Consider the following 20,468-nt stretch of genomic DNA (forward strand, 5'->3'; position numbering starts at 1 on the left):
TCTATAGTGTAAATCACCTGAGGTTCCACACCTTAGACTTCCTGCAGCAGCACAAGCCTGTAGGCCTCTGAGGTTGGAAAGAAGGGAGGGAGGATGGGGACAGGGAGCCTTCTGCCTTGTACTTAGCTACTGATTTAAGACAGTGGTTCTCTTTAGGGCCCCAGCTTCAAACTGAAGTGTTTCAAGTAAAGTTCCAACTATTCCCTTGCTTCACTTTTGGGAGACGGGAGGGGAAGGCAGGTTATAATCAAATGTTTAATTGCTCAGGTGGAAAGACACAGTGATTCAAACAAATTACCCCTCTCTAACTCCATTTAAAGCCGGTAGGCAAATTGGTTACCTAGAAACACAATGATTTACAACTAACCATCTTCCTTTATTTACCAGTCAGCACATATGAAACCACAGGTCATATGGTGACAGGTCTTCCTAGAACTATAATAGGTGTATAGAGGTTAATGCTCTCCGATTAAAAGGGGATAATGGCTCTGAGCAAGAGGTCAGGTCTGGGGGGTTAGGATGGGAAGGGGGAAAGCATAACTTTTTTGTATAAAATTGAAAATTGGTTTTTAGTGCCAGCCAGCATGGAGCTTTTGTCAGCTGCTGAATGCACTGAGAATGTGTAGAACTGCAGAGGAAAAGGGTATGTGGTGGATAGCATTAAACCTAACGGATTGTCTCAAAGCCCAAAAGACTGTAACACTATGTCCTGTACTATGAGGGAGACTCCTCACAAGGGCAATTTCTACCTCCTTTAAAAAAAGTTTAGGGGCATCTGAGTGCCTCAGTCAAACATCTACCTTGGGCTCAGGTCTTGATCCTGGAGTCCTGGGATCGAGCCCCACGTTGGGCTCCCTCTCCCTCTGCCCCCCCGTGCTCTCTCTCTCAAATAAATAAAAAATTAAAAATTTTATTTTAAAGGTTATTTATTTGCCAGAGAGAGAGAGAGCGCACATAGCAGAGAGAGTGGTAGGCAGAAGAAGCAGGCTCCCGCTGAGCAAGGCGCCCGATGCAGGACTTGATCCCAGGACCCGGGGATCATGACCTGAGCCAAAGGCAGACGCTTAACTGACTGAGCCACCTAGGCATCCCTCAAATAAATAAAAATTTAAAAAAATACTTTAATTATCCTCATTTAGAGAATCCCTCATCACAAATCTTGTTTCATTTCACTGGAGTTTAATATGTCATATCACTTAGAGGAACAGGTGGTACCCACAATTTAGTAACATACATGCTAATTCTTGAAAAGTTGTCTCATTTAGAAACTCAGACTTGGCTTTCTCCTTCTATGCCTTAGCAGGGAAAAAACTTTTGACATTTCCCTCTCAAGAGGATTGAGACTTCTTTAATTGGTGAGATCTGAGGAATATCAGGATTGTAGTGAGAAACCGGTGTGTTCTTGTCTTTCTGGGAAGCCTGCCCAGGGATTAACTTTGGTTGTTCTCGTACAACGTCTGCCTGGTCAGACTCTGAGGGTCTTGCATGCCATTAGCTTGGGCAAGTCGGTGCAAGACAGGTCCAAGGTATATTTCTGTGAACCCTAGAGAACTGTATTAAAATGCAGTCTTGCTGGGCCTAGTCTCCTAAATTCTGGAGGGAGGCTTATTAAAGCAGTGTGGAAAAATCTGCTGTTACAACTTTGAATGATCTCACTTGATTTTTGAGTTTGGAAATGACAGGCTACGTGAATATCTGCTGCTTGAAGAGAATGGAGAGGTGTAATCAGTGAAAGGTCCCCTGCAATCCTGCTCCTTCCTACCTGAAGCTTACTTTCCTTGCCAGGTGACCATGGCAAAGGACGCCTCCTTCTTGTTCGCACTTACGTAGTACTCACACCAAAGCTACTGGGCCAGTGGCAATACTGTGAATTCTGAACTTCTAAATACAAAATCTAAACAATTTCCAGGTTTACAAAATTCTCTATAAACACATAAATCTAAATAAAAAGAAACAGAACCAACAGTCTCATTACTTTACTCACATATTTTATTTCTTATAATTAATGGCTAAGTAAAGAAAAAAACTAATTGTAGCACCTTACTATTTTAAGACCACAACTGTAACTTAAATGTTATCCCATTCCATAAAATAAGGAGCCTTCCCCCAAAGCTATAGCGGGCATTTAAGTTTCCCGATCCCAGTGAAAACTAGTACTTTTTATTACTTATCAAACACACAAAAATTACTGTTCCCCCTAGCTGAAGAATCTCACAAATGATACTTTTTCTTTATGTACATGGTTCATTGACTCAAACCAGAACAGAGCTACTAAAATATCCACGATTATGAATCTCAGACTGGGGTCTGGCTACTCCTGGGGGTCATTTACTGGTATGCTAAGGGGGATTATCAACCATGTGAAAATGCTCCATCTTTCCAGAGAGCAATGTTTACTTGAGGCTAAGGAATCACATTAAATATGAAAAAAATAAATTTTTTTAGAAATGTTAAGTGGAAGTTTTTTCCCCCAAGTGAAATATATAGAAAACCTCAACATATAAAACCAGTTTTAGGAAACCATGTTGGCAGTAGGAGTTGGCCGATGCGATTTCTCCCACCACACACACCGTGGGGGCATGTGACCCCTTCCCTTCTGGGGTACCCTGGGGAACTTCTTGCACACCAAGCCTCACGCCCGCCAATCTTAATTCAAGGACTGGGCATCCTGCTCGGGATACAGAAAGTTCTACAGGGGGGTCCAAGAGCCACCAATGCTGTGTGAATCCTGCTTCCCTTTTTCAGGTAAATGATAGACCATGCTTACTTGTGCTTCTTTTATGTGCTCAAGTCCAACCCTTAAAATCTAAACTTTTCTGGCTTTTTGATCTTTTTAGTTGTAATACATTTCAACAAATACTTCCACTTGGGTTATGTAGCTCAGATCCTGTGGCATCTCTACTGTAAACAGCAATAGATCTTCCCAAACTGTGAGGAACTAGTGAATGTTCCCAGACATCATTCTGTCCCCTAGTCTGGTTTCTGAATATTCTGGTTCTTTTCCTTCTTTGTATATTCTTCTAGTCGACGAAGCCACTTGGCCCAGTACTGGGAACAGAGCTCAGTGTCCATGAAATGTGGATGGGCAGGGGATCCATCTTTGTAGGCCACCACAATTAAGCCACACTGAACCTAGGAAGAAACACAGGGCAGTTCCAGTATTTATACAATAGGACCAGAGCTGAGGTTCATTTCCTTCTTGCTCTATGGCAAACTCAGAACAAAACAATCTATAGTAATAGCTCCTGTTTCTAAGAGGGGTTGATAAAAGATTGCACCAGGATACATAAGAACACAAAGATGACAAGATATTGAAGAATAAACTGTAAACACTAGAGCATTATTAGCAATGACAGAAAGCTCAGAACGGGGGGGAATTGCTTTTTAAGGTGGTAGAAGGACAAGGAACAGAGTAAGCAGTGGAACACAAACAGAATAAAAATCACAAGGAGTTAAGTAGCCATAAATAAGCATCAAGCAAGGCTTTATATAAGTTGAGGCTCAGTGTCCTGACCTGAAAGCTATAGTTGACATCATTATTTATGGCACCAACATAGGCCACAACCTGCAGCGGGTTGTCAAATGTATTTCGAATATAAGGTTTCGGTTTCTCCGATGTCTTCCAATCAATCACACACAGCTTGCCCCTAAAGAGAAACCAAAGGAAGTCTTCGTAGTTAATAGTTCAAACTGAGAAACTGTAAGAGGTTGAGCCTCTTCTTAGGTATGGTTTACTCTTTATCACTCAATGATTGTTGCTTCTATTCTCCACTTTCCAAAAAGACGGCTCCTCTGAGCTTTACTTCTGGGAATCAGAGAAGTGTGATGTTCTCTTTCCTTTGATTCCTACGTTCAGGTCACTAACAGGCCTGTCAGGGGCATGATGGGAAATGCTTCCGGAAGCACACTGGCGAGAGTTACAGGTGCAGACCCATACAGAAGTGCTGGGGAACTTTCCCACAGTTCCAGTTTCTAAACTTTCTCCAAAGTCCTTTGGACCTCCATGCCTTGTTTAACAGTTGACATGGGAATTGAAACTATGTCTATCACTATCTTAGTTGATCTTATTTCAAATATGTATCAGGACGAACCACAACAGACCAGAAGCAAAGTCCCCGTCATAAACGACAAAAGCATCATGGTGCTCCAGAAATTCTCTTGCTCAGAAACCAAAGCTGGGGTTCAGATCTATCAGTATTTAATAGGCACCAATTATATGCAGAAATACAAATAAGACTTGGTCCCTACCCTGAAAGTTTACACACAGGGTAGGTGTCTTACTATTAGGGATATTGGAAAAATAAAAAAAATTCCTGCCACTTTAAAAAAGTCAAATAACCAGTACATTCCTTCCTATCACCCCTCTCCTGATGGGATTTTATACTTGCCAAGTGCAGATATCAGAAGGATCACAGGGTGAGCAGACTGATAACTGGTTCATTCTGTCTTTCATGAACTTCAATTTCAAGACCAGCAGTTTAGAGGGAGATTTTGTACAAAGTATGCATGTTACCCACCTGTTGCCATAGCTCTAGAGTTATAACTTATGCAAGGTAATGATAAAGTCAACCTAGAGTAGCACTAAAAGAAATAAAATGCAAGCTATATATGTTATTTCAAATTTTCTAGTAACCATATCAAAAAAGAAAATACAGGCGAAATTTTAATATTTTATTTAACCCAAACATACCCAAAATATTATCATTTCATTATGTAATATAAAGAAGTTATTAATGGGATACTTTACACTCTGTTTTGTACTAAGTCACTGAAACCTACTTAGTAGTATATTTATAGCATACCTCACTTTAGATTGGCCACACTCAAGTATTTAATGGTCGTATGTGGCTAGTGGGTACTCTCTTGGACAGTGCAGGTCTAGAGGTAGTTTTACTGCCTCTGTCAAACTTTGCAATATTACAAAACAATTATAATCTATGCAAATGAAGAGAGGGCCCCAGTATCGCCAGGGGGCTTCACAGTTCTCAACCTGGAATAAATCAAAATACCCTAAAATAAAGATTTCCGACATGGACCACTGTTTCTTGCAACATACTATAACTTGCAGAACTTAATAATGTGGAAAAGAGATTTTTAGTAGTATAAACCTAAATTAAAACTGCACTAAGACAGTTCACAACAAATGAAAAGATGCTCAGCCTAATTTAAGTGAAATGCAGACTGAAACCACAAGAGACAATGTTAATCAATTGTGTCTAATACTGTGTCATTAAAGGTGTGCACAAAGCACACTCACACCTGGGACAACTGAAAATGCCTGTACCCTTTAAGCCAGCAATTTCCCTTTTCGGTATGCACTGGAGAGCAATGGTTTGATACCCTGGGTGCGAGTGACAAGTGCCTGGAAAATCTAAATATTCATATCCAGGCGTACTTCAGACCAACTGAATTTATTCAAACTATATATATGATCCATGAAAACAAACCAACAAGTGAACCTCACAGCCGTATACAAGGAGACCTGTACATTGCTGCAATTTGTAATTATGAAAAACTAGGAATAACCTGAATGTTCCCAAAAGGGAAATGGATGTGCTTCATTAATACGAAGGACTACGAGGGGTGCCTGGGTGGCTCAGTCGTTAAGCGTCTGCCTTCAGCTCAGGTCATGATCCCAGGGTCCTGGGATTGAGCCCTGCATCGGGCTCCCGGCTCCGCAGGAAGCCTGCTTCTCCCTCTCCCACTCCCCCTGCTTGTGTTCCGTCTCTCGCTGTGTCTCTCTGTCAAATAAATAAATAAAATCTTTAAAAAAAAAAAAAATACAAAGGAATACCAAACAACAGTTAAAAGAGAGAACAAGATCAAAATCATCATGCTAACATTTATTGAGTAGTTTGCATTTTAAGTACTATACAGAGAATGTCTCATTTAATCTCTATAACAACTCTATAAGGTAAGTCCTTTTGTCTTATTTTACAGATGAACAAATAGAAGTACAGAGAGGCTAACTAGCCTAAGGTTAAGATGAAAAGCCAGAAACCAAACCCAGCCAGCCTGGCTCCAGAGCCTAATATCTTACCAGCTTTGTGATACTATGTACGTAGAAATTTCTATATATTGTGACTCTCACAGACATGGAGGTAACAAGACATAGTATTCTGTGTATGTGTACTATACACAGTGTTGTGTATGTATGTAGGAAGCACACTGGCAATGTGTTGGATATGCACTATCCAGTATGGTGGGTGTGTTAAGTAGGATAGGAAGTAGCCTAGGACACAGTAGCAAACATCTCACAGTGATTGTCTTTGGCCAGGGGACTGAGAGGAGGGAAGATGTGGTTACAGGTGATGTGAGCTTAATTTATGGTATATTTAAAAAAAAATCGAAAGCAGATGTGACAAAGTGTTAATAACTGTAAATTCTGAGTGGTGGAGAATTATTAAAAGAGAAAAGGATGTTGCAGATCTACATAAACTAATAAGGGAAGATCTCTAAAATATTTTCAGAATGAAAAAAAGCAGGGATTGGCACTCTCTGTTAGTAAATGGGGGTGGAGACAAATGATTATAAATACAGTCATAAAATATCTCAGGACCACAAGCACTTTATCTATCTTTAGAGAGGGAGAGGGAGGGAAAGAGAGAGGAAGGGAGGGAAAGAGAGAGGAAGGGAGGGAAAGAGAGAGGAAGGGAGGGAGGGAGGGAGAAATGTGTGGGGGGGGCAGGGAGAGAGAGAGAGAGAGAGAGAGAGGAAATCTAAAGCAGGCTCCATGCCCAGCATGGAGCCCCATGCTTGATCTCACGACCCTGACATCGAGACCTGAGCCAAAATCAAGAGCCAGATGCTTAACCGACTGAGCTACCCAGGCGCCCCAGGGTCACAAGAACTTAAAACCAGAGTGGGGGTGGAGGATTCTGGGAAAATGGAAGAGTAGGAAGCACCAGAAATCTGTAGGCCCACCTAGACAACAATTGCAATGGCAGAATCTGTCTGATATAATTATTGGATATCTAGAGCCTATTGAAGGCTTAGATGGTAAACTGGTTAATTTTGGTCAATTTTGGCTCTTAACAGCTACCCATCCCCCCACTCCTTCTCATGGGGCAGGCAGCTATACACATGATCTTGGAACAGCACGGTACACAGCTTGTGGGAATGAGTGGACAAAAAGGGCCCCAGTCTCCAAATGTCAAGGATCTGTGCTCTCATCACTGATCACTGGTCACAGAGGTGAAGACAAGAGCAGGGTGGCCATTGTTACTGCAGCTCCCCCCACTGCCACAAGCCCCTCACCCTCCAAATGAATGACTTCCAGAGGACTTAAAGGGCCGATGCCCATTTTTTCCAACCCCTCATTCTTCTCTTTTTCCCCTTTTGGGAATTAGATACTAAAGACTACAACATCCCAAAGCAACTGCATCTATGGGGAAAATTAGAAAGTGACTGTGCATGTCCAGGGAAGGGCACAGGCTCAGAAAAGACTTGAGAAGACCTTAAGTTTATACTTCAGGCTGATCCTTAGCACAGAGATAGCCTACAAGAACAATAACAAAACCCCAAACAAAAACAATGAACGGGGCGCCCGGGTGGCTCAGTCAGTTAAGTGTCTGCCTTAGGCTCAGGTCATGATCTCAGGGTTCTGGGATCCAGCCCCACATTGGGCTTCCTGCTTTGCAGGGAGTCTGCTTCTTCCTCTGCCTGCCACTCCCCCTGCTTGTTCTCTCCACGCCCCCCTGTCAAATAAATAAATAACATCTTTTAAAAAAAAGAAAATTTAAAAAAACCACAAAAAAACCAAAAAAAAATCCCACAATGAACAAAGTCCAGCAAACCCTGTGGTAGAGGGAGAACCTGATTTCCAGAGTTACATATTAGATTCAGATATCCAGTTTTCAAGAACAACAAAAATCACAAGGTATACAAAGAAACAAGAGAGTATGGCCCATTCAAAGGAAAAAAATAAACAGAAACTGTCCCTGAAAAAGATGTGATGGCAGTTCTACTAGACAAAGACTTTTTTAGTCTTAAAGATGCCCAAAGACCTCAATAAAGGTAAATACATGGGCGATTATAAAAGCAAGCATTCTTGTAACAATGATTTGTAACTCTACTTTTTGTCTTCTACAGTTTTTTTTGTAAACTTGAAACAAGCATAAAAAATTATTGCTCTAGGTTGGTTGATCATACAAATCTTGATCAATGTTTAATGAAACATCAGATAGCACTGGTTCATCATGTTCTTCCACTCTGCTCAAGTGAGCTGCCCCATACAGAGCACTAATTTCAACTAGTGTCTTGCCTGAGTCTGCTGCTGTATCCTCTGAATGGGAAACATCTTCACCCTTATTTCTTATACTCATTCTCATCTCCCCCCCCCCCTTTTTTTTTAAAGATTTTATTTATTTGAGACAGCGTGTGAGCAAGAGTGTGGTGGTGGGGGGGGGGGGGATGTGTGTGGGAAGGGTAGAGGGAGAGGGAGAAGCAGACTCCCCGGAGGAGCAGGGAGATGCTGGCTCGATCCTAGAACCCTAAGATCATGACCTAAGTGGAAGGTAGACGCTTAACTGGCTGAGCCACCCAGTTGCCCCACTCATCTCATTCTCTGATTGTTCTTGAGCTCTCTGCAGTTCTCCTAACCTTTTTCTTGCATTTCCAACTCTAGCTGGAATATTAGCTGTTGCTGTTGAAACAGGAGCTCCTCTGACTTGGGTCTCTCCATCATTTCCTGCCCCATCAGAGCTAGTTCTCATTCATGCTCCAAGTTGGCCATTTCCTTTTGTCTCAGTTGCTCCGCAGTCACTTTTCCTTCTATTTGTAAATCCACAATACTACACATTCTATTGGATCCACCAAGCAATCCTGCCACTTCTGCAAGACTTTTAAAGATATACTGACTCCCTTTCTAACTCTTAACCTTAACCTGCCAGTAGCATCCTGTTGCTGGCAATGAGCCATGCACCTCAGGTGCCAGAAACTGCATGCAGCAAAGAGGGAGGGGCCCATGGATGGGTGAGTGGGTTGTTTTCTACATAATTTAAGAGATTAATAAACCTAAACCTAAAAAAAATTATTAGTTTATGTTTTGAGGCACATAATATATAAAGACAATTTTGTGACATCAACTGAAAGGGACAGGGATAGAGTTGTGAAGGAGCAGTCTTCTTATGTCATTGTAGTTAAGTTGGTACAAATTCAAATTAGAGTGTTATAACTGGGATGTTAAATGTAATCCCTATGGTAATCACAAGGAAAATAGCTATAGAATATACACAAAAGGGAATGAGAAATTGAAATGTTTCACTACAAAAAAGGAAAACAAAACACAAAAAAGACAGTAACATACAGGAAATGAGACAAAAAAGCTAAAATGCCTATAGAAAATAAATAAAATGACAGCAGTCTCCCCTTATCAGTAATTAATTTAAATGTAAATGGATTAAACTGTCCAATCAAAAGACAGAGACTGGCAGAATGGATAAAACACATGATTCAACTATATGCTGTCTATAAGAGACTCACTGTATACTCAAAGACACAAATAGGCTGAATGTGAAAAGATAGAAAAAGATACTCCATGCAAATAATAACCAAAAGAGAGCAAAGGTGGCTCTAATAGCAGACAAAATAGTCTTTAAATAGAAAAAGACGAGACAAAGAAAGACATTATATATTAATAAAAGGTTCGATACATCAAGAAGATATAACAATTATAGACATTTATGCATCTAGTAACAGACTAGCAAAATATATGAAGCAAAAACTGACAAAATTGAAGGGAGAAATACAGTTTTTTTTTTTTTAGCTTTTATTTAAGTATTCTCTACATCCAACATGGGGCTCTGACCCTGAGATCAAGAGTCACATGCTCTTCCAAATGAGCCAGCCAGGTGCTCCAGAAATACAGTTCTATAATAATAGTTGGAGACTTCAATACCTATTTTTAATAATGGACAGAACCAGACAGAAGGAAGTGAGGAAATAATGGACTTAAAACAACACAATAAACCAACTAGATCTAATGGACATATAGTACTCTCTACCCAACAACAGAACACACACCTTTTCAAGCACACGCAGGACACTTTCCAGGACAAACCATATATTAGGCCATAAATTAAGTCTCAATATATTTAAAAAGATAGATATCACACAAAGTATCTTCTCCAATCACAAGATGAAGTTAGAAATCAATAAAAGAAGTAAAATTGGAAAAAAATCACTAATTTGTGGAAATTAACATAATCAACCAACCAAAGAAGAAATCACAGGGGAAATTAGAAGATACTTAGAGGTGAATAAAAATGAAAACACAGCATACCAAAACTTACAGGACACAGTGAAAACAGTATTAAGGAAGCTATTCAACAATAAATACTTATATTAAAAAACAAGGAAGAATCAAATCAACATCCTAACCTTACAACTTAAGGAGCCAAAAAAAAAAAAAAAACCCAAAGTAAACCTTTATAGAAGGAGATAAAAGAGATTAGAGAAAAGACAAATGAAATTCAGAATAGAAAACCAATAGGAAAAAAATCAATGAAAATAAACATTGGTTTTTGAAAGGATCAACAAAATTCACAACCTTTAGCTAAATGGACTTAGAAAAAAAGAAAGATGACTCAAATTGCATAAATCAGAAATGAAACTGGGACATCACTACTAATTCTACAGAAATAAAAAGGATGAGAGCGCTATGAAAAATCATATGCCAACAAGTTGGATAACCTAGATGAAATAAATTCCTAACAACACAAAACCTGTACCAGGACTAAATCTTGAAGAAATAGAATATCTGAACAGCGCTATAATTAGAAAGGAGATTTCATCAGTAATCAAAAATCTCCTGGCAACTAAAAGCTCTAGATCCGATAACTTTATGGGTGAATGCCACCAAATATTTACATAACTAATACCAATGCTAAAAACTTTTCCAAAGAAATTGAAAAGTAGGGAACTCTTCTTAACTCATTCTATGAATCTAACATTACCCTGATACCAAAGCTAGACAAAGACACTACAAGAAAACTACAGAATAATAATCCTTATGAACACGGATGCAAAAATCCTCAACAAAATAGTAGCAAATCAAATTCAGCAACATATTGAAAGAATTATACACCATTACAAAGTGGGCTTTATTCCTGGAATGCAAGGATGGTTTAACATACAAAAATCAACCAATGTGATATACCTTATTAACAGAATGAAGGAAACCACTTAATCATCTTAATTGATGAAGAAAAAGCATTTGACAAAATGAAATACCCTTTATGAAAAAAATACTCAACAAGCTAGGGATAGAAAAAAAAAACTACCTCAAAATAGTAAAAGCCATATATGAAAAGCCCACAGCAAACATCATACTCAATGTTGAAAGACTGGAAGGTTTTCCTCTAAGATCAGGAACAAGGCAAGGCTGCCTGCTTTCACCACTTCTATTCAACAGATCTGGATGTTCCAGCCAGAGCGATTAGGCAAGACAAACAAATAAAAAAGCATCCAAACTAGAAAGGAAGAAGTAAAATTATCTCTGTTCACAGATGAATGATCTTTTATGTTAAAAACTCTAAAGAATCCACACAAAAACTGGTAGGACTATATAAATAAATTCAGCAAAGTAGCAGGATACAAAGTCAACACACAATTCAAGAGCATTTTATACATAAACAATGAACAATATGGAAAGGAAATGACAAAAACAATTCCATATAATAATGTCAAAATGAATAAAATACTTGGGAATTAACCAAGGAGACTAAAGACTTGCACAATGAAAACTGCAAATCATTACTGAAAGAAATTAAAGACCTAAATGGAAATATGCCCATGTTCACGGATTGGAAGATTTAATATTGTTAAGATGTTCATTTTACCCAAAGTGATCTACAAATTTAATACAATCTATAAAAATCTCAGTGACGATTTTTGGACAAATTGAAAACCCATCCTAAATGGATCCACATGGAATCTCAAGGGATTCTGAAAAGCCAAAACAACCTTGAAAAAGAACAAAACTGGAGGACTCACACTTGCTAATTTCAAAGCTTACTACAAAGCTCTAATAATTAAAATAGTATGGTACTTGTATAAAGACAGACACACAGACCGATGGAAATGAATAGACAGCCCAGAAATAAACCCTCACATACACATGACTTTTGACAAAGGTGCCAAGTCTATTCAATGAGGAAAGGACAGTCTTTCGTCCTTTCCTCATTTGTTTCGTCCTTTCCTCATTTGGTACAAATGGTACTGGGGAAACTGGACATCCACATGCAAAAGAATGAAGTTGGACTTTTACCCAACACCATATACAGAAATTAACTCAAAATGGATCCATGACCTAAAGGTAAGATTTAAAACTACATAAAACTCTTAGAAGAAAACATAGGGTCCAAGCTTAATGACACTGGATTTGGTGGTGATTTACTGGATATGACACCAAAGGCACAGGCAACAACAACAAAATAAACAAATTGGCTTACAGGAAAAACTTTAAAAAAATTGTGTAAAGTGCAAGGATAAAGATAAGTCAGTCACGAAAAGACAAACACTTTGATTCTACCCACATGAGGTATGAAAGAATAGTTAAATTCATAGAGACAGAAAGTAGAATGTGGTTGCCAGGGGCTGGAAGTAGGGGAGAGTACAGTGATTACTGTTTATTTATTTATTTATTTATTTATTTATTTTAAAGATTTTATTTATTTATTTGAGAGAGAGAGAGAGAGTGAGAGAGAGCACATGAGAGGGGGGAGGGTCAGAGGGAGAAGCAGACTCCCTGCTGAGCAGGGAGCCCGATGCGGGACTCGATCCGGGGACTCCAGGATCATGACCTGAGCCGAAGGCAGTCGCTTAACCAACTGAGCCACCCAGGCGCCCAGTGATTACTGTTTAATGGGCACAGAACTTCAGTTTTATAAGATGACATGTCCTGGAGATGGATGGTGTTGACGGTTGTACAACATTATGAATGTATTTAATGATACTCAACTGTATACTTAAAAATGGTGAAGTTTATGGTAAATTTTACGTTACGTATATTTTACCACATTAAAAACCTTTTTTAAAGAAAAAGTAGAGATGGGAGACTTATTTTAGTAGCTTGGGTTAACCAAACACATATATTAACTATTAAAAATGTTTTTAAAATTTCTAAAACTTTAATTTTCAAAAATATTCAATGCGCATATTCTCAATGTTGATGCTTTCCACCTAAAGAGCAGAAAACAAACATCAGTACTGTGGACATCACTGTGAAGTGTTCGGTGTCAGGAATTTTTTTTTTTTTTTTAAGATTTTACTTATTTATTTGAGAGAGAGAGAGAGAAAGCACGAGAGAGGGGAGGGTTAGAGGGAGAAGCAGACTCCCTGCTAAGCAGGGAGCCCGACTCAGGATTCTATCTAGGGACTCTGGGATCATGACCTGAGCTGAAGGCAGATGCCCAACCAACTGAGCCACTCAGGCACCCTTGGTGTCAGAAACTTCTGGAAGGCCTTGGGTAGAATTGATTGTATGGCTACCTTGGTTAACTAAAGGGCAGCTAAAAACAGCCTATTAAATTTCTAGGCACCCAGGGCTCTTCTCAGATATGAGGCAATTATGGCACAAAACTGTTGGGTGACCTGAACACTTTCCAGACTAATGAATATTCTGTCAATTTTTTAAAATTTAAATTTTGCCTAGAGTTCCAAGAGTTACAGGTTTTTTTTTTTTTAAAAGATTTTATTTATTTATTTGACAGAGAGATAGAGAACACAAGTAGGCAGAGGGAGAGGGAGAAGCAGGCTCCCCGCAGAGCAGGGAGCCCGATGCGGGACTCGATCCCAGGACCCTGGGATCATGACCTGAGCCGAAGGCAGCCACTTAACCGACTGAGCCACCCAGGCGCCCGGCTTTTTTTTTTTTTTAAAGATTTTATTTATTTATTTGAGAGAGAGAATGAGACAGAGAGAGCATGAGAGCGGGGAGGGTCAGAGGGAGAAGCAGACTCCCTGCTGAGCAGGGAGCCCGATGTGGGACTCGATCCCAGGACTCCAGGATCATGACCTGAGCCGAAGGCAGACGCTTAACCAACTGAGCCACCCAGGTGCCCCAAGAGTTACAGGTTTTTACCTATCCTTGTGGGTCGCCCACATCCTTTTTTTGGAATAGGGGTACCTGCAGGTTATATCTCCCCTTGGAATCTGGAGTAAGTGGGGAAAACAGTTAACAGAGCAGCAATTTAAAAACCACAGGAAGCTTTAGTAAGCTCAGAGTTCCTATCCACGTCAAACACGGCCTGGAGGTCAGAAAAAGAAATGATTTTCAGGGAAAATAGGCTGAGGTGCTATTTTTAGGGAAATGGGAAAGAAAATGCAGGAATCAAAGTGGATTTTTTTTTTTTTAAGTTATTTATTTTAGAGAGAGAGTGAGAGAGCATGCATGCGAGTTGCGGGGTTGGGGGAGAAGGACAGAGGGAGAGGGAGAGAGTCTTAAGTGGACTCCACACTCAGCACAGCCTGACCCAGTGCTCGATCTCATGACCCTGAGATCAGGACCTGAGCCAAAAACAAGAGTTGGACGCTTAACTGACTGAGCCATTTGGGTGCCCCATCAAATTGGATCTAGTGGTTAGTAGCTTGCTTGGGGGTAGGGAAGGAGGAACATGCTGGATATTGAAAAATGATACCTTTTCTCCACCAAACACTTGGATTCTGAAATACAGATTTATAAGAATTATGAGGCTCTTCCTCCTGTATCTGTCCTTACCTCCTGCCCCATACCTAATTCTTTTATGTATCATAGAGGTTTTGACTTCACAGGGCTGTACCTTGAAGCAGGAGTTCAGAGGAAAAAATAGTGTTTGACAGACCTGCATTACTTTATCTCCACACTTTGATAGAAAAAAAAAAAATCTGATACTTACTGATATTCAGCCACACAGTCCAGTAGACCTACATACTTTAAGGTATCATGCTGAACAGCGCTTTCAAGAGCTCGCACTCCACTGACATCTTTCAGGATATGCTGGACACTTTTGATATATCCAGATTCGAGATTCTCATCACTCTCTTTCAAGTCTCTTTGGGGTGCAAGTATCCTTTCCAAGGCTTTATGGAACCGTTTCCCTTGTAAAAATATATCTGCAAAGAAAATCAGGGGAAAAAGAAAAACAAATAAGAACAAAGCTAGTACTAAAAAACAAATATTTAAAAACCTGTGGACAATAAAATTAGAAATTATATTAAGTTACCTTTAAGTGACAACTGCTAAGATACCATATTTTAGCCTCCTGTGAAATCTAAAAATGCACTTTGAAAAGCAAAGGGACTAAAATAGTTTGAACAATAAAATGAATTAAAATAAAGAATTTCTAGTAGAATTAGGCCAAAGCTACAACTGAAGATCTGGGGGCAATAGGACCACACCTAGTGTACCATACTGTGATTTTAAGTATCCATTTTAGTAACTTCTGTTCAGTTTTTTTTTTTTTACAACCAACACTGAATTAATGAATATAGGTGGGAGAATCCTTTTACTAACAGGCTTAATGAATGGCAAGGAATGAAAATCAAGGCATATACAAATCAAAAACAAATTGGATGTTTTGGGGCTTGGGGGCAAGAGGAAATATCTAACACTCTTCTGCACTTTTTGGGGGCGCTAGAACAGCTTAAGACAGTTGCTCTGTCCTGAAAATTTTCCTCATGTGCTTAAGAAAAATTTGATGTATAATGGAGATTGTATTCGTTTCAGATATACAGCATAATGATTTGATATCTGTATATCCTCACACACTTTTAAGAAAACAAACAAATCCAAGAAATTGTACAAATTCACTTCATCCTTGATAAGGGAAGGAAACAAAGAGGAGGCATTGTGCTAAGCAGTGGCCTTGGCGCTTTCAAAATATTATTTAACTTTCAAACACAACAACCCAGCAAGATAAGAATCATTACCCCCAGTTTAATGAATGAGGCCTACACAATGCTGTTAATTTGCCCCAAGGCAAAAAAGGTAGACTAGCAGCCTGGCACCAGAGTCCATGTTCAATTCCAGTCCATCATACAACAGAGTGAGTAAGGCAAAATTAGGGACCATCATTTAGATATACACAGAAGCACAGTAGGAAATATACATGCATAGAGATAGACCCATAGAAAATGAGGAAAATCTGATCTAATAAGGTAATTTTAAACCATATTTTACATTTGTCAAATACTATTTTACCAGGATTTTGAAAGGTCAGTTCTACTACTGTCAAAAAATGGAATCACTTCTGGGAAATTACTTGGAGAGTTAAATGAAATTCAACTGAAGAACTGAGCTATTACACTCCAAATTTACTCGGTTCAATTGGACTTATTAGCATATGAAAGGCCTACAAGATTTTTAGGACAGATGGAATTAAAATCTAGGTAAAAGTACAGCATTCATCTATAGACAAGCTTAATGAAGCAGAACACAAACATGGTCAAAACAGGAAGAAAACAAACTGCTTTATCAATTTCCAAGCAAATAAACAATTCATTTTCCACTGCAGACTTAACCCTTGGCTGGGTTCTTCACATAAAAGAGGCAGCAAACAAACAAAAAAATTAAAAAAATTAAAAAAATTAAAAAGAGGCAGCAAACATGGGAATCTAGATTATAGGATCCCCTAGATTGTAAGGCTCAGAGCATTAAATATGACTGAATTTGTCTAAGTAAATTTTATTTTTTAGTATTTTTTAGAGATTTTATTTATTTGAGAGAGCAAGCATGAGCAGGGGGAAGGGGCAGAGGGAGAGGGAGAAGTACACTCCCCACTGAGGAGGGAGCCTGATACGGGACTTGATTCCAGGATTCTGGGATCATGACCTGAGCCAAAGGTAGACCCTTAACTGACTGAGCCACCTAGGCACCCCTATCTAAGTAAATTTTAAAAAGCACAAGATTTATTGCAGATAGCATCAAGTCAGAATATTCATTCAGTAAATTAAATTGACCAATGAAAGTGAAATGTTTTCAAGTCCCAGTATATAAAGTGCATTTAAAAAAAAATCCATGAGTCTCCAAGATTCTGACTGATAAACTGGCAGGATGGATAATATTTTAAGATTAAAAAGTCACTACAGCAATAAACTGGAAAAAATAAACCCCATCCCTTTCCACTATGATCAACACTTAAATATAAATCCAAGTCAGACTTTCTTATCCTTGGCAATCTTCAAAAGGTAAACTGATGCTTGAGAAATTGACCAAGTTGAGAATGCCAGCTCTGGGCACATCTCTATGCTCTAGCCTTTGGAAGAGCAGGCGGAAAGGAATTTATCAGTACAGTATTTTAAAAAACTGCCTCTCCTGACCCATTAATCAATTTAGTGGGCAATGACATGCTTTTTCATTCTTTTCTTCCCTTCCTTTTTGGTGGTAGCGGGGAGCATGACACTAATCCTGTGATTGCCCCTTATGAAAAAATAAGTGATTCTGCCTGCTTCTTAAAATTGATCCTGAGTTGGGCGCCTGGGTGGCTCAGTTGGTTAAGCAACTGCCTTCGGCTCAGGTCATGATCCTGGAGTCCCGGGATCGAGTCCCACATCGGGCTCCCGGCTCGGCAGGAAGCCTGCTTCTCCCTTTCCCACTCCCCCTGCTTGTGTTCCCTCTCTCGCTGTCTCTCTGTCAAGTAAATAAATAAAATCTTTAAAAAAAAAAAAAAAAAAAATTGATCCTGAGTTAACTGAGAAACACATCAGAGTAATAATCTAGATCAACAAAGCTGATTATATGGAAAACAACCATTAGTTTTATCTCTGCTTGGGATAGTGGAGCACCTTCACATTCCCAACAGAAATTCCTTTCCTTTATCAAGGAGGCCTCCAGAGTACTTTTTTACTTTGTGCCAAGGGCTACAAGTCCTAGGTTCCCAAACTCCTAGCAGGTTTCTGCCTTTACTTTTCTTATCAGTGATTTCAGGATCCCCACAAACTATGACATTCCAGGTTTAAGGAAGATAAAAAACAACTTCCCCTGAAGAAACAACGTCTATTCTAAATCCTAGTGGTACAAATAAAAAACATAAGATGCCATTAAAAAATTTCATTTTATGTTGCTTATTTAGAAAGCAAAGAATAGCTTATTAGTGTTGTTACTTATTACCTAAAGGCAGCTCCCACATCTATTCCTCCCCCCACACAGCTGAGGAATGTTCTAAAGGATGAGGACCTTGACCTTTTTTTTGCCATATCCAGGTGCTATCTATATACTTAATATATGTGACACGTTTAATGTGTTACCCACACACAGTTTTTTCTAAGATGACACAAAATAAATGCATTACTCTTAAAATTAAAAGTGCTCTCTACCAACCACTAGGGAAGCACGGGCTAAGGAATGATCAACAAAAAACCTAGCTTTAATAAAAGACAACTATATGATCCTGATGGGGACCAGCTAATTCACCTGTGCCAATGGTCTTTCACCTTGCTTCTGAATGGAGCCTGTTTTAAGGAAGCTATTCTCCTCACCTAAGAAGTCAGTAAATTAGGAGTTGAAAGCTAAAGTTTGTTTATTCTGTTACCAATCAAGAGCATCAGATTATCTCAATTTACCAAAATCTAAATACAAATCATGTGTTCCGGTTTACTCCAAGTCTTTAAATTTACATGTCAATAAGGATAAGTAGAGCAAGGGGTATTTACTACATTCTGAATAGAATGCCTAGCAAACAAATAGAATTCCATTATCAGGTGACTGATTCTTTTCCTTAATCAAAGAAAACAGGCAACTTTAATACTTAAGTTTGTAGCTTATGAAAGAATTTTCTACATCATTTAGCCAAACTACTTGCTCTCTGTGCTTCAGTTTCATCTGTGAAATGAGAATAATAGTATATATGCTGCATAGGGTTGTTATGATGATTGAGTTAATACACAAACTGCTATTTGATGCTAATTATCACTTGAAAGCAGTGCCTCACTAGTTCAGGTCAAAAACACCCTCACTCTTTTGACACTGCTCTATATTCTAGAAAACACAGTAACCATACAGAACCAGGATTGAGAAAATTACTTGAAGAATATTCGGCAAAGCCATCCTCTCCCAGTTCCAGAATCATCCGCTGTTTCCACCTCTCCAAGTAGAAAATCTGTTCTGATGTCATGGTCTGCTGAAGGATCTTGGTCACACTTGGTATGGTATTTCTTTGCAAAGGGATTCTCAAAGGAACTGTAGGAGTACTTGTTGCATTTGGTTTTACACTTCTCTCTGGGATTAAGAGAGGACACCAGTTTCGTGGAACTTTTGCTTCCTCATCTTGCTTTGGGGGCTTACACTTACTCACAGGTCCATAGAGTAAATTATCTTCCTCAAACAATGATTCTGGAGTCTGAGCAAGGCCTCTGGATGACAAGACAGACTGTATTAAATCAGAGTACTTTTCTTGGTCTACTTCTTTATAAGGGTTCACTTTTTTCTTCCGGCTACAAGAATAAGAGGAAGTGGAAAAATCCACATGGGCGGTTGGTTCTAGAGAAAACCCCTTTGAACTTCTGAGCTGTCTGCAGATGGTCCGAAACGCCTTCATCTTTAGATGCTTTCTCACTTCCCTCTAGGCTACTTGCAATGTTGAGGGCCTTTTATTTTTGCACTCCTAGTAAAGAGAAAAGTGGAGTTAGATACCAATGTATTAAATATTTGAACGGCTGAAATGCAAGCTGCATCAGTACGATAAGGCGCATTAACCTGCATTCCGTTAAGCTTTTTCGACATGTTCGGACAAAGCTATTTCCCCAAAGAAAGACTCTCTTTAATAGCCAGAACGACCAGCACTTGTTAAGTGTGAAATAGTACAGCTTGGGGCAAGACGTCCCCAATATTCAATCCGAAGAACTGGGAAGCCTAGGAGGGGAAGCATGTGTGAGACGGAGAAAGAACGCTACAGCCCGTCCTATACCGGCCACGACGGTCACGGTGAACCACTGATCCCTAGATACCAGGCTCCCTGCTAAGTATTCCAGGAGAAGACTTCTCACTAAACTCTCACACCCTTTAAGGTGGTTACTTCTGCGACATCGTTTTACAGACTGAAGGGTCCCACCAGGAAAGAGCGGGTAAGCGGTGGTCAGCGAGGCCCATCATCGTGATCCCCGGAACGGGGCCTCCCGCTCCGCCATACGTGGGGAACCACGGTGAGGACAGGACGCTGGGGCCCCTGGTGTGGGAGTCAGGATTAGGTAGAGATGGCTTAAATAGAAGCCCAGCTCACGGCCCGGATTGGTACCTCAGGAGCCACCAGACTTCACTTAACTTCCAGAGCGCCGACAACCTCTCGGGACCCGTACTTTCCTCGGTCCCGCGCTCTGATCTCGAGTTAGGCTCCGCCTAAGGGGCGGTGGTCCCGGCATCCACTGCGGCGCAGCTAGCCTCTCCTTCACCGCTACAGACACTCCCGAGATCCTTGGGGAGTCCCTCCCCTCAGGCGTTAGCGCGGGCTCCTCCAAATCCCGCCCTTACGCTCTCACGATATCTTGTTTACGTC

The 20,468-nt window shown here is 39.8% G+C and overlaps 1 protein-coding gene across 2 annotated transcripts; it reads right to left on the bottom strand.

The window, feature by feature from the left end:
* Positions 1-1,951: 1,951 nt before the first annotated feature.
* On the bottom strand, positions 1,952-20,362 carry MGME1 (mitochondrial genome maintenance exonuclease 1). 2 transcript variants are annotated; one of them, XM_036120499.2, is made up of 5 exons: positions 20,211-20,362; positions 19,001-19,580; positions 14,877-15,093; positions 3,515-3,647; positions 1,952-3,132 (listed from the first exon to the last, which is right to left on the bottom strand). In XM_036120499.2, exons 2-5 carry the CDS (start codon positions 19,512-19,514, stop codon positions 2,971-2,973), a joined length of 1,026 nt encoding a protein of 341 aa, XP_035976392.1. In that variant the 5' UTR covers positions 19,515-19,580; positions 20,211-20,362; the 3' UTR covers positions 1,952-2,970. The 2 variants fall into 2 exon arrangements, with proteins under 2 accessions (XP_035976392.1, XP_077913014.1); XM_078056888.1 differs by lacking the exon at positions 20,211-20,362 and adding an exon at positions 19,673-20,146.
* Positions 20,363-20,468: the final 106 nt, after the last annotated feature.

Source organism: Halichoerus grypus, chromosome 10 (genome assembly GCF_964656455.1).
Source record: "Halichoerus grypus chromosome 10, mHalGry1.hap1.1, whole genome shotgun sequence".
NCBI classification, from domain to species: Eukaryota; Metazoa; Chordata; class Mammalia; order Carnivora; family Phocidae; genus Halichoerus; species Halichoerus grypus.